Here is a 14,447-nt window from a genome sequence, read left to right as displayed (position 1 = left end):
TCTTTATTGCAGTCACACACTGTCTCGACATTTTCAGTGAGTTATCTACTACAACTCCAAGATCTCTCTCTTGATCAGTCTCTGCCAGTTCAGACCCCATCAATGTGTATTTATATTTAGGATTTTTGGCTCCAATGTGCATCACCTTGCACTTGGCCACATTGAACCCCATTTGCCATGTTGACGCCCACTCGCCCATCCTTGACAGATCCCCTTGGAGTGCCTCACAATCCTCACTGGTTTTCACCACCCTGAACAACTTCGTATCATCCGCAAATTTAGCCACTTCACTGCTTACTCCCAACTCCAAATCATTAATGAACAAGTTAAAAAGCAGTGGACCAAGTACTGATCCCTGTGGTACCCCACTGCTTACACCCCTCCACTGGGAGAACTGCCCATTTATACTCACTCTCTGTTTTCTATTAATTAGCCAGTTTTTGATCCATAAAAGGACTTGTCCTTTTATCCCATGATTTTTGAGCTTGCTTAGGAGCCTTTGATGAGGAACTTTATCAAAAGCTTTCTGGAAGTCAAGGTAAACAATATCTATTGGATCCCCCTTGTCCACATGTTTGTTCACCCCCTCAAAGGACATTAACAGGTTAGTGAGACAAGATCTTCCCTTACAGAACCCATGTTGAGTCTGCCTCAATAGGTTTTGTTCATCTATGTGCCTACTAATTCTTTCCTTAATAATGGTTTCCACCAATTTACCCGGTATCGACGTCAGACTGACTGGCCTGTAATTTCCCAGATCTCCTCTGGAACCCTTTTTAAAGATGGGAGTGACATTAGCTACCTTCCAGTCCTCAGGAATGGAGGCAGAATTTAAGGAGAGATTACATATTTTTGTCAGGAAATCCACAAGTTCACAATTGAGTTCTTTCAGAACTCTCGGATGTATGCCATCTGGGCCTGGTGATTTATCAGTTTTTAAGTTGTCTATAAGTTTTAGGACCTCCTCTCTCGTCACCTCAATCTGACTCAGGTCTTTCAACACCCCTCCCGAACTCAGCGGCTCTGGAGTGGGCAAGCACCTCTCATCTTCCACAGTGAAGACGGAGGCAAAAAATGCATTTAGCTTCTCAGCCATTTCCCTATCGTCCTTCAGTACTCCTTTTACCCCTTGGTCATCCAAGGGGTAAAAGTGTTGGACTGGATGTAGGTGATGTGAAAGACCTCAGTAGGTGATGTGAAAGACCTCAGCCTGAGATCCTGGAGAGCCACTGTCAGTCTGAGTAGACAAGACTGACCTGGATGGACCAAGAGTTTGATTTAGTATAAGGCAGCTTTCTGTGCTCATGTGATCATGTCTTAGATAACAAGTATCCCACGTGACATCTTGGCCATTGAATTAGAAGGTATCCAGTGGGTTATTTTCCTTCCAACTGATGTACCTAAAATACCCCTGTACCTAAAAGACTCCTTTTACAGATAATCCCATTACTGATTTGTTGTTTTGAAGCTCTTTTATTCTTTGAACTCCTTCCACCTAATTCAAAACCATCCCTTAGTGTGTACAGTGAACGTTTACTGTCTCTATTCTACCTGAGAGCTCTTTTAAAATATTTGGAAAATGTCAGAATATATATGGATGTCAGCTGTAATTGCATAGGCAGGCAGTCATCTTTAACCTCCAACAACATAGTATAAATAACATAATAATAATTGGCATATCACCTCCTTCCCTCAGATTCCAGTTGGATGTTAGGTGGTAGCCTTGTCAGTCGACCATTAGTTTTACACTACAGAGCTACTTCTCCTTGTAGTAACTTTAAAGAAGCTATTTCATAGCTCCCAGTTATCTGTCTCCTCCGCATCCCATTGATATCAACAGAACTTTCTGTTTGGTTTTAGTAGGCTCATTAGTTGTTTCTAAAAAGTAATACTTTATTTTCACTCTTACTCTTTTGGACCCAGGAATTAAGACTGCAGGGAGATGCTCTCTTGACTGTCCTACCAATTAAAGATGCTTATTTCGTGGGTGCACAAGAGAGGGCCTTTTCCATGGCAAGCCCACAATTATGGAACAACCTTCCAGGGGAGGTGTGCCTGGCCTCCTCACTGTAGATCTTCAGGAAGCAGGCGAAGTTTTGTTTAGGACTGTTGTTCAATTGCACAGTCGAGTCTGACTCTTCGCAGCCCCATGGACCACATCACACCAGGCCCTCCTGTCCGACGTGCTCCAGAGTTTGCTTAATTTCATGTTCGTTGCCTCGATAACACTGTCTAACCATCTGATCCTTTGCCGTCCCCTTCTTCTTTGACCTTCAATCTTTCCCAGCATCAGGGTCTTCTCCAGTGAGTGCTCCCTTCTCATTTGGTGGCCCATATGACTACATATGATTTATTTAGCTTTTATTATTGGCAATTCTAATTCACTTTTAAACTGTGACGTTTATGGATTTTATAATGTGTGTGTGTTTTATAATGTTTCTTTATTTTATAAGCTGCCTTAAGTTTTGCAAGAGAGAATGGTGGCAGATAAATATTTTAAATAAATATTATCTGGGTCAGATGATGATGCATATTCACAGTGTGAACTCTCTTGTTTTATATAGAAGGCTCATGGCATGTATTTTTGGAAGATGGTATCCCACAGAATGTGTCACAAGAATTGAGAGCCAGGGGCCACATCGTCACAATGCCTATAACTGGGCACAGCAGGAGCATGTTTGGAAGAGGTCAGATTATCACCAAAGGAGACTGGTGGAGACGTGGGAGAAATCTGTCTTCTAGCAAGGTGTTGTGGGCTGGATCTGATCCTCGAGCCGATGGTTGTGCATTGGGGTACTAGCATCAAAGAGTGAAAAAGACAGTTACATCTAAAAATCCATTTCTGATGTGACTGAAAAGGACCGAGTGTTAGAAGAAATGGGTGGACATCTTCACTGCTGTTGTTCATTAGGCCACACACCCTTATTTAATTGTGGACGCCTCAGCTTGAAGCTTTGGGGAACATCTGCACAGGGGTAGACAGGCTGGATATAGACCACTGTGCAGATTCCCATATAAAGTAGCTAATGGTTTTGAACAGAAAGAGAACCTGGGGGGGGGGAAATGCTGTTTTTACAAAAATCCATATTTGCCTTAATGAACAATATACCAGCATACCTTGAAAAATGGTAATCCATTTAAAATTTATTAACTGGGTTTTCTTCTCCTTTCTTCTTAACTTTTTTTTTAATGAGACCACTCTCACAGTGTATATATATCTTGTATGATTTTTATAAACAGCTTTTATTTTATTTTGAGACATTGCCAAAATTATGCAGGATCTCATCTGTTTTTGTTTACTTTTCTAATGGGATTGCTATAAATCAGCTATAAGTTGACAGCAAAAAAAAATCTAATTAGACAAGTGAATATCATCAAAAGTGGACAAACAAAAACTAAGAACAGATAGACCTAGATTCCACTCCCTCCCCTGCCATAAATTCTGCTGGGTAGCCTTGACCCACTCATTCTCTCTAAACCTAACCTACACCACAGGGTTGTTGAGGAGGGTAAAGTGAAGCAGACAGAGAACCAGGTATACCACTCTTGGTTCCTTGGAAGAAAAGCAGGACATGAAATAAATTTATGAATATCCCTCCCCACAAATCATGTTCAGTATTAATTAGCTTTCTTAGAATACTGTGTTTCAGGAATACATTTTATGGTATATTTCCTTGCTTTGATGCTTAATTATTGCTGAATAAAGAGTCATCTTTTAATAACGGTGTTACGTGTATCTTGTGATTACTGTAGTACACTAACAAACTGGTCTGAATTATACTCGAACACCACAAATCTCAAATTCCATATTCTGCCGAGAACTCAAAAAAACCCTGTAGAGCTGGTTTTGTGTAGCCATGGGAGTGCAGTTTTGCATTTCTGAAGCAGCACCCACTTACCACATGGCAAACTGGTTTTGAAATTAATTTCCTTGTCTGCTGGTCCCCACTTCTCCTCTTGGGTACCAACTCTGATTTACTTCCTACAGGTCCTAGGGATGCTAGCTAGTAATCCCCATGAATTACATCTCATCTCCACAGTACACACTACAGAAATCAGTTCCCCTGGAGAAAATGGATGCTTTGGAGGGTGGCTCTGTGGCACTGTATCTCACAGAGGTCCCTGTCCTCCCCAGGGTCACCCCCAAATCTCCAGAAGTTCCTCAACCTGGAGCTGGCAACTTTAGTCCCCCATCCCCTGCCAGTGGCCAGGAGGCACCTGGGAACTCTTAACTGGCTTGTCTCCAGAGCCTCTGGCTCGGCTCCCCTTTCCCCTCACCATCACTTCCTCCTATACTGTCAGACACTGCCTGAACTCCCATTTGCGTGTGTGCGCACATGCAGATATCACTGTTATTATGGGGAAGGGGCAAATTAAATGTTTTTAAAACTAGGATTACAGAATTAGAGAGCAACGCTACCTAATCTTTTTATACTTGCAAATGCCAGCTCAAACAAAATACTTATGGCAAGGTATACTATAAACAGTGCAGAAAGTGGATTTGAAGGTAAAGACAGTTTCCACACAGTAAATTGGCGACAAGAGTTGGTAGTCAGGCGGTTGCCTGATGACTCCCAGCTTCTTCCTCTTATCTATGACATAATGGTCAAAATTGCAACAGCCCAATAATGTAATCATTGCTAGGATACGGTGTTTTAAGTTCATAGTTCTCACATAGTATCTGGTGGCTGCACTAGATATACAGATTCATGGTTCCTAGTGATTGCAAATAAAATTTTCCTGCCTGTGGCAAAAAAACCCAAACCAGTAGGATGTTCCAAAATTGTCTAGGTGGCAAAAATATTTCTCTAATGTAGACCACAAATATGGTGATTTGTCACTAATAATTTTATATATATATATGGTGTCATATATATCCTGATGTCATTATAATTGAATTTATAATCCTCTCACACCATAAAGAAGAGGAAAATGCTGGCTATAGGTAGGGTGTATCCTTCTCTATAATTTAGAGACCAGAAATAGAACAGCCAAACACCTCCTCTCTGCCCTGGTTCTAACATCCCATCGTCCTTTGTGTAGATGACGCTGTACCAAGTCTGAGTGTGTAAACAATGGAGAAAACTCTTGGATGTTTTCATTTGCATGTTGCAAGGTTTGAAGCCCTTTCTCTGCTGCTCTACATGCATTTTAGAATGTAGGAAAACATGTCAGTGTTACTTTCCAGAATTTTTGTTAAGTCCAAGGGAGACCCCCCCCCCCCGGGTTCTTTTTAAAAGCACAATTCAGCAGCACTGATTGGACACTGAAATATTGTCCTGGAGGCCAAAAGGAGATTAATAGGACCCACACCCTCCGACTTCACTTGCAGACCTGTTATGGTAAAAATGCCGTGCTGCTTTGATGACATTTTTTTGGATGGATTATGCAGCCAGCAGAATACAAGAGGATACGATGTTCTGTTCCTTTGTATTTTAACTTACTTAAAAAAAAAATCCCTAAGAATCAACATGCATTATAGACTTTCCTGGAATAAAGAAAATAATTCAAGAGCAGATCTATGCTGTTGCAAAAGTTATTATTTTTCACTTCAGACCTGGTAGGAAGAGTGCTTTGTATGACTGCTAAATTTCCAACTGGATCTATTGTTTTAAAACTTCTTGGCCATGAGAACAGCATTCATACACTTGCCATGTCCAAATAACATGAGTGGTGCTAGTGCGTAATGTGAATGCAGTGTATTACACAAAACTTTAGATAGTTTCTGCTAGCATTAAAAGTCTTCATTTTTTTTTGCCAAAGGCCATTGCAAGCAACCAGATCAGAGAAAATTAGAGGCAATAAAATATAAAGTGTAAAAGAACAGACCCCCAAGACATTAAAGTTAACCGTATTAAACCAGTAGAACCTGAATTTCTTAAGCTTAAGAACATATGATAGTTTAAAAGCAGTCTTAAAAAGTAATATTCAGTGAGCAGGAAAGGCATTTTAGAACTATTATCATGTAGTGTGACGAGTATTACTTATAAATGAAAAATCAAAATTATAATAGGAAATGAGTATCCAGTGACGTTACATGGTCATGAACATATTCCAATACTGTTTATTATACTAAGGCATATGCCTATAAAATACAAATATACATTGGGGGGGTGGATAGGAATATTTATGAATATAGTCAAATGTAGTCAAAATGGGAGGAGGAGTTGAATGTTCTCTCTCAATTGCACTATAGGTCCTTAAAAATTGACATGGTGCTATAATGCATCAAGCTGTGTTCAGGACATTTGATTCAGTGTGTGCAACGATTCATGTACACATATGCACACTTTATGATGGAGGGGGAAATTAAAATAGGTTCCAGTGTACAATGGTTGTGGAAGCAGTAGGAAAGCAGTGTGCAGCTGCAGGGCTGGGTTCCAGATACAGAAGTTTGGTTCATACATTATGAGTGCCTAGTCTGATCACTCTATAAAGGAAACTGCCCATATGGAAATGCAGCCCGGTTTCAGGTTCTAACAGTGTGGGTGGTATCCTAATACTGTAGTATATTGCAAGCATTCACTGGATTTCTTGACCTGTCGCTGTAGCAGGGTGTGATTATGGAAGACTGTCTCCAATATATTTCGATAAAGATTTGAGTTATACCCTGGAAATCTTGTTGGTCTTTAAAGGTGCTACTGGTCTTTGGATCTTGCTTTTCTATTGCTAGACCAACAAGGATAGCCACCTGAAGCTGTTTTGATAAAATCTCTGAGAAGGTTACAAATGTGCAGTCCAGTTCTATTCGTGCATGTTGGGAAGTACTATCCAAGAACTCCCATTGCGCTTAAGTAAATAGGCCCATGGATGGCAGCCTTAAATTCCAGTTTAGGGCCCAGATCTGGCCATGTTGATTTGTGGGAAAAAACGACCAATAACATAGGCAAATGCCTTGAATTTATAGAGGGTTAGGATTAGGCATGTCTGTGTTGTAGGCTTTCCAATTCCTGGTGCATCAGCTCCTGTTCTGTGTTTTCTGTCACCATCTGTATTACACCAATTATTTCCCCCTGAGGCTGAAATTCACTCAAGTCATTATAAACTGCCAGGAGCACGATCCCATCCTCCTCCTACTTTTTGTTTGTACAGGAGCTGGAACCAGATGCTTAGGAAGCAGGCATCATAAAGGCAAATAATGGGGAAATTAGTTAATTGCTTGGACAGCTTTAGCTTTCTATCCTTTATATGCTTGTTATAGTTTCTCTGTTTTACCTGCACCAACTGCTTATTATAAAGACTCTGACCTCAATAACATCTTTTGGCAATGAGTTGTAAGGGTTTGGGAGCTGGAAAGAGGTTGCCTATTTTAATGGGCCACATGAAGCCACTATTGGATCCGTGATTTTTACCATGGTTTACTGTATGAATGTCCAGCTCCTGCCAACCTAGCAGTTCGAAAGCAAGAAATTGCAAGTAGATAAATAGGTACCACTTCGGTGGGAAGGTAACAGCGTTCCGTGCGCCTTGGTGTTTAGTCATGCCGGCCACATGACCACGGAAACGTCTCCGGACAGCGCTGGCTCTTCGGCTTTGAAACGGAGATGAGCACCGCAACCCTAGAGTCGGATTCGACTGGCTTTCGAGCAAGGGAACCTTTACCTTTACCTTACTGTATGAATGTGAAAACAGTGGGAAAAGTGAAGACCCCTTCTCCCTATGTGCTGTGGTAACAAACAGAAAAGAGCCGGTATGCATCTGGGAGGCATAAAACTCCCTTCAAACAGTGATAGAAAGTTCTCCTGCTGTTTCCCAACACACATAAGGACTTTGTAATGTGTAGATGGACCTGTACATTTCTGTCTCAAGTTCAAGACTTTGCATAGCTCCTTAACCGATGCAGTGAATTAGCTCCATGGAGCTTGCATGGCAGGTGTAGTATGAATGCACTTGTAGTTAAAAAGGAAGAATCAAGAACAAAAAAGCATTAGTACTGCTTTCTTTTTTTGTAATAAACCCATTTCTTTGCTTCTCTTTTTACATCAGTTCCAGTCTGTAAGGCTTTTATTTGAAACACGAGCAGAGTGCCCTCTGCTGTCATAACAGCCAAGTAAAAGATTAACAGATATTTCAGAATGGCAGCTGCAGGAATTCTCCAGGCTATGCTAAATGGGAACTGTGTTTAGGGATGCAAGTTTATTTGGAAGCCCCAGTATGGAGTTGTGTGTTTCCAAATCTCAACGGAGTAGGGTTAGCCACCAAGTTGCTTATTGGGCCTCTGGAAAATAATAGCTTAGAATCAACAATGGGGCAGAATTAGCCCTCCGCTGCAGTTACTGCCCAATCTCATGTAGGTTTGCTGAGAGGTAAGTCCCACTGAGTTCAATATGGCTTTGTCCTAAGTAAGAGTGCATAGGATTGCTGCCTCGACCTCTGAGTGGTGCTTCATAACACTGTGCCCTGTCCACATTCCCATTTCCGCTTTCATAAATCCAAACACAGGAGAAAATACACTCCCAATGCATTCACCTCTAAATCCAGCTACAGCCTACCGGCTCTATATAAATTTATGCCAATTAATAGATAATTCAGATTTGTACAGACAGCATTATCTTCTCTGCATTTATCTGTTTTGCTTCTGCTAGTTGTACAGAAAAGGCATAGTGTTAAAAGTGAGACCTCCTTGTAGAACAGGGCTCTGGAGCATCACTAAGCATTCTCCATAGACTCTTGGCCTTGTCACAAGAATTGAGGACTAGAAATTTGTCATTCTCAGGATGCTGAATTCCTCATCCGGTGCCAACTCCCATGCTCACAGAATTGTAGGGTGCAAAACGAGTGGTAGAACTGAGGGATAGTTCCAGGTAGTCAGTCGTGTTGGTCTGAAGCAGTAGAACAAATTTAGAGTCCAGTGGCACCTTTAAGACCAACAAAGGTTTATTCAAGGTATGAGCTTTTGTGTGCAAGGCACACTTTTTCAAATACATTGGAACTGAGGGATGTGTTAAGTCGCTCGCTTAACAAAGAAGTTGGAGAGTAATTCAGCAAGAACACAACTTTATTCTTCAACTTGAACACAACTCCAACACGGATCAACATCTGATAGCCAGAACAGAACAGTTCAGCTTTTACATTGCAGTTGTCCTGCTTTTAAACTCTCCCAGCTAATGTAGCCACACCCACTGTACAAATACCAACCAATACGGTTGTTCATATAAGGACCAATCATGGACGTTCCCGCTCAGGGAGCTTGTTGTAAGGTGATTGGCTAGGTGCTTCCTGGGCTAGCAATGCGATTGGATGGATTTGGATTCTAGCCCAGGAGGAAGCTCAACATGGCAAGTCAATTAGATGTTTCACATACATCATGCATTCAATGGCAGCTATTGAATACATTACAGGATGTGTACCAACCAGCCCCTTGGTTTTACAGTAGAGGGCGCTTTAAACTTTTGCCAGTGAATCACTGATAAGCAAGTGGCCTAAATCTGTGTGTTCAGGTGCTGCCTCTTTTCAAGGGGAATGACACTGCTAATAAGAAGAGGAAGGTTAAATTGAAGCTTCTGAACACAATGCATCGGGAGCCAAATCTTAGGAAAATAGGGGGGTTAATTGTAAACTTTTTTGTGCGTAAAAATCATTTTGTATCCAGTAACTGATGTTTGATGTTGCATTTTTTTTAGCAGCATTCCTTGGTCAATAAAGATATCATAGCTGTGAGGCTAGTAGCTGGGAGAAAACAGGTGAAGCCACAAAGAAGCACATCTGCAGAATAAGTGCATAGCTGGGTGAAAAGCGGTCTCTTGCCCCATGGTTGGATAAGCCCACCCACCATGATCCTAACAGTCAGGGAACACATGTGGGATACAGTTCAAGGGGCTGCAGGTGGAGGGAGCAGCTGTCCCTCCCGTGTGAGCACTTGGTCCATTCACGTTAAGTGCCTGTACAAAATCTCCCCTTCCTTGGTATGTCGAGATCAGAAGGGAAGGCCCTGTTTAAGATGCTGGTTCGAAGGGAGATCAAACGAGGGTTGCCAACTCGAGGCTGGGAAATTCCTAGAGATCTGGGAGCAGAGCCTTGGGAAGGCAGAGTATGGGGTGGGGAAGGGGCTCAGAAGGGATGTAGTGCCACAGACTCCATCCTCCAGAGCTGTCATTCTCTCCGGGAGAACCGGTCTCTGTTGCCTGGAGACCAGTAGCAATTTCAGGGTAACTCCAGCCCCCACCTGGAGGTTCGCAACCCCAGGGCTCTTTTTGTAGAAAAAGCCCAGCAGGAACTCATTAGCATAATAGGCCACACCCAACAGCAGAAACTCATTAGCATATTAGGCCACACCCCTGACAGCACTGCTCATTAGCACATTAGGCTGCACCCCCATGTTACCAGAAGTGTGGTCATCCAGCCACACCCACTTTTTGCTTCTTATTCTGTTTACCTTGTTTGTTGTCAAAACCCAGGGCTTTTTTTGTAGCAGGAACTCCTTTGCATGTTAGGCCACACGCCCCTAATGTAACCAATCCTAATGAGTTCCTGCTGCTGGGTGTGGCCTATTATGCTAATGAGTTCCTGATGGGCGTGGCCAACCCGGGAGCCAGCCGGAACTCCGTTCCTGTGCGTTCCTGCCCAAAAATAGCCCTGCGCCACCCTACTTACCCATGTAAAAGAGGCCGTTTCTGCAGCTGCCCCAGAGCACTGAAATACCTGTCTTCAAGAGGTTCAGTAGGCCTCATCCTTACAGGCACTCTGCCAAGGAGTGAAAATGTTTTTGATTTCTGTCGCTTTTACCTGATATGGCCTTTTAGACTAAACCGTTATGCCCTTCCCTCTTTTTACACTGTCAGGTTTTAGTTTTCACATGATGGGAGTCTCTCTTTATTGTTGTTTTAAGGTCCGTTTAAATGGTCCTTGCATTATTCCTACATTTTATTTTGTTGTGCAGTGCTTATTGAAGAGCAGCTAACAAATCTGGTAAGCCGGTAAATATCAGGGCAGGGCTTGACCTCTGCCCATTCCCCTGTCTCACTGCAGCTCCCTCTGCCACTTCCCAGGCTGTTCCTGGTGGTACCTTGACCTCAGATGGAAAGCTCAAGCAGCTACAGTGAAAAAGAAGAAGAAGATATTAGATTTATACCCCGCCCTTCACTACCCAAAGGAGTCTCAGAGCGGCTTACAAACTCCTTTCCCTTCCCCTCCCCACATAGGGTTGCCAATTGGCGCCGGGGGGGCGGGGAATCCCCCGCTTTGACGGCCCGATTTTCGACGCGATGAAAATCGGGCCTGGGGGAAAACCCACCCCCGCGTGCGCGTCACCCGGAAGTGACGTCGCACGCTGGGGGCGGGGCCACGGCCATTTGAGGGGAAAACTCTTTGTTTTCCCCTCAAATGGCTGTGGCCCCGCCCCCAGCGTGCGACGTCACTTCCGGGTGATGCGCACACGGCGCGCGCGCACACCCAGACGCCGGCCGGGAGCCCCCGCTCCCGGCCAAAAGAAATTTGGCAACCCTATCCCCACAACAGAGACCCTGTGAGGTAGGTGGAGCTGAGAGAGCTCTGACAGAAACTGCTCTTTTTCAAGAACAGCTCTTATCAGAACTACGGCTTGCCCAAGGTCATCCAGCAGGTGCAAGTGGAGGAATGGGGAATCAAACCCGGTTCTACCAGATTAGAGTCCGCACACTTAACCACTACACCAAACTGGCTCTCACCCCTTCTGTCCATGTGCTGCAAGCACAGTTAGCATTAGCATACCAGTTAGGTGGACCTAGGCGGCTGCCTAGAGCACAAGAGGGTGGGGTGCTGGGGCACCCAAAAGGCTTGCCAGGGCAAATGGAAGCTCTGAGCAATGCCCGCAGCCCCACCGTCAAATGTCCATGGCATTATCAGTGATTGTGGTGATGCTGTGCTGGCTGCCAGGGTCAGCTTGCCTGGCCTACCTCCCCTCATCCCCTGCCCTCTCCCCACAAGGGAGGGAGGGAGGGGAAGGCAAGTGCCAGCTCCTCTGCCACCCACGTCAGGCTCCAGGCCCACTTGGTGTATGGGGCAGTGTTGGGCAGCTCCTGATGGCCTGCCTGGGTCCATATGCCCCCAGGCAGCAGAGGGCCCGCAGGCTGCCAGCCCCTTCTCCACATATGGTTGCCAGCTCTGGGTTGGGAAAGACCCGGATATTTTGTGAGGTGGAGAGTGTGAGGTTTGGGGAGGGAAGGACATCAGGAGGGTATAATGCCATAGAGTCCACCCTCAACAGCTGCCATTTTCTTCAGGGAGATTTTGACCATCTGGAGATCAATATTAATGGCAGGAGATATCCAGTTGCCCTCTGGAGGTTGGCAACCTTACCTCCAGAGCCACGGGGTCCTTCCGCACCCAACTAACTTGCAAGGCTGCCGGGGGGGGGGGAGTGTGTGGCTTGCCTGCCTGAGTCTGTGCCTATTCGGGCTGCAGAGGCTCACCCAACTTGCCCGGCCAGCAAATGGGGCGGCAGTGGCTTCTTGCCCTCCTGGATTTGCCTGGGCCGTGGCAGAGGGGCAACAGGCTAGCGGGGAGTCAGTTCAGCAGCTGGCCTAGGGCACTAAAACTCCTTGGGCAGGCCCTGGTTATGAGTACAAAAGGAACACTGTTAGGGTAGCCAACTTCCAGGTGGGGCCTGGAGACCTCCTGGAATTACAAGTGATCTTCAGATGACAAAGCTGTTCTGCTGGAGAAAACATCACTGCCGGAGGGTGGATTCTATAGCATTCTGCCCCACTGAAGTCCCTGTCTTCATCAAACCCTGCCCTCCACAGGCTCCACTCCCCAATCTCCAGGAATTTTTTTTCCCTACATGGAGGTGGCAACCCTGGCCACCATGTGTCTGGGTGGCACAAAACTCCCATCTCATATCAAATGCAATAAACACATGAAAGAATCACCCGAAGATACGGCACAGGTGATGAAGGGATTATAGAGGATGTGCCTATGCAGAGTCCATTGCATTGCTCCTTATATAAAGACTAGAAATAAGGCCCATTGTGGAAATAAATACAACGGGAGCTAGAAAGAGGCTCTGGGAGAGTGCTCTGGCTTTGGGCAAACAGTGTCAGTCTGCTTTTAAAACATGAACCTGGGACCTGCACACCACCAGAATACAGCAGGTTCCATATGTAACTGACATTCCAACTGCCTTGCGGGGGGGGTCATCATTGATTTTGTACTCCTGCATTGACATATACAATTACTGCAGTAATTCTGTTTCAACAAAGACAAAATATAGAATTGCATTTTTGTGGATGTATCCAGGATGACAAGCATGCCATATGTTTTTTTATAATTTACCTAACCTTTCTGTCTTTGTGCTTCGATGTATAACCAATCTCTCCCTTATTATAAAAGAGTTTTGGGTGCCAGAATTCTAAAATTGGCCCCTTTAGTGTTAGGCCGAAAAAACTGCCACTCGGAAGACACTGGCTGGGTTCATTGGCTGCTTTGTGCAGTCCCGGCCAGCGTTCCAAGGTCATTTACATATGGAAGCTGATTGGACTACACTCCATTCCACACCTCAAACTCACCCCCCCCCAGGCAGTTGGAATTTTCAGTTGGGAGAGGAGAATGATGTCAGCTGCTCCCTAGGCAGAGGCTGTGTGTGTGTGTGGGGTGGGTGGGTTGTAAAGACAGACAGGCAGATAAACGTTGGCTGATGGTTGCCAACTCCAGGTTCGAACTCCAGGACATAGGGTTGCCAACTCCAGGTTGGAAACTTCCAGGATATTTTAGGGATGAAGCCTGCTGAGGGTGGGATCTGAGGAGGAGGAGGAAGAGGGGGACCTCAGACAGATACAATGCCATGCTGCCCACACTCCAGACAAGCTGTTGCCAGTCTCCAGGTGACAGCTGGAGAGATCTTAAAGCTTTGGTGCTACTTCAAAGTTCCCCAGGAGCCCAAAACAGAGAAGTGTTTTGGAAAATCTTGAGGAATTGTTTGGTGCATTTACGATGGGGCTCCTGGGGAACTATTGTTGCCAATCTTGGCCCAGCAGCCATCAAACCATTCTCTTCAACCCCCTGCTGTGCAGCTGACTTTCCCCTAGGGTTGCCAATCTCCAGGTGGGACCTGGAGATCTCCCACTGCTACAATTGATCTCCAGATGACAGAGATCAGTTCCCCTAGAGAAAATGACTGCTTTAGGAGGGTAGACCCTATGACATTATACCTGCTGAGTCCTTCCGCCCCCCCCCCGCCCAATGCTGCCCTCTACAGAATCCACCCCCCAAACCTCCAGGTATTTCCCTCCTTAGAGCTGGCAACCCTACATTCCCCTCAGTGCCTGTTGGGAGTGGGTGGTGGGGGAGGGGAAGGGAGTGGGCGACCGGAGGCTTCTGCCTCCTGTCTCCGGTCCTGGAGTGGGGGGGGTGGAAACGGACCCGGCAGCCGGAGGCTTGCACCTCCAGTCGCCGGCCCTGGAGTGAGTGGGGTTGAGTGGGGGGAAACGGACCCTGCGGCCGGATGTCGGCCCTGGAGTGGGTGGGGGTGG

At 45.2% G+C, this 14,447-nt stretch overlaps 1 protein-coding gene across 1 annotated transcript in view; it reads left to right on the top strand.

Annotated features, from left to right (window-relative positions):
• LOC107121783 (putative gamma-glutamyltransferase YwrD) overlaps positions 1-3,014 on the top strand; it is a 40,439-nt gene extending 37,425 nt beyond the window's left edge. Inside the window, exon 11 of the mRNA XM_015424812.1 lies at positions 2,565-3,014. Coding sequence (XP_015280298.1) covers positions 2,565-2,800 — 236 coding nt within the window. The 3' untranslated portion in view covers positions 2,801-3,014. The remainder of the gene's footprint in view (positions 1-2,564) is intronic.
• The last annotated feature ends 11,433 nt before the right edge of the window (positions 3,015-14,447 follow it).

This window comes from Gekko japonicus, unplaced genomic scaffold, assembly GCF_001447785.1.
Source record: "Gekko japonicus isolate JY-2015 unplaced genomic scaffold, Gekko_japonicus_V1.1 scaffold618, whole genome shotgun sequence".
In the NCBI taxonomy this organism is placed as follows: domain Eukaryota; kingdom Metazoa; phylum Chordata; class Lepidosauria; order Squamata; family Gekkonidae; genus Gekko; species Gekko japonicus.
The sequence above is the reverse complement of the archived record's forward strand: the minus strand, read 5'-3'. Positions and strand labels throughout refer to the sequence as shown.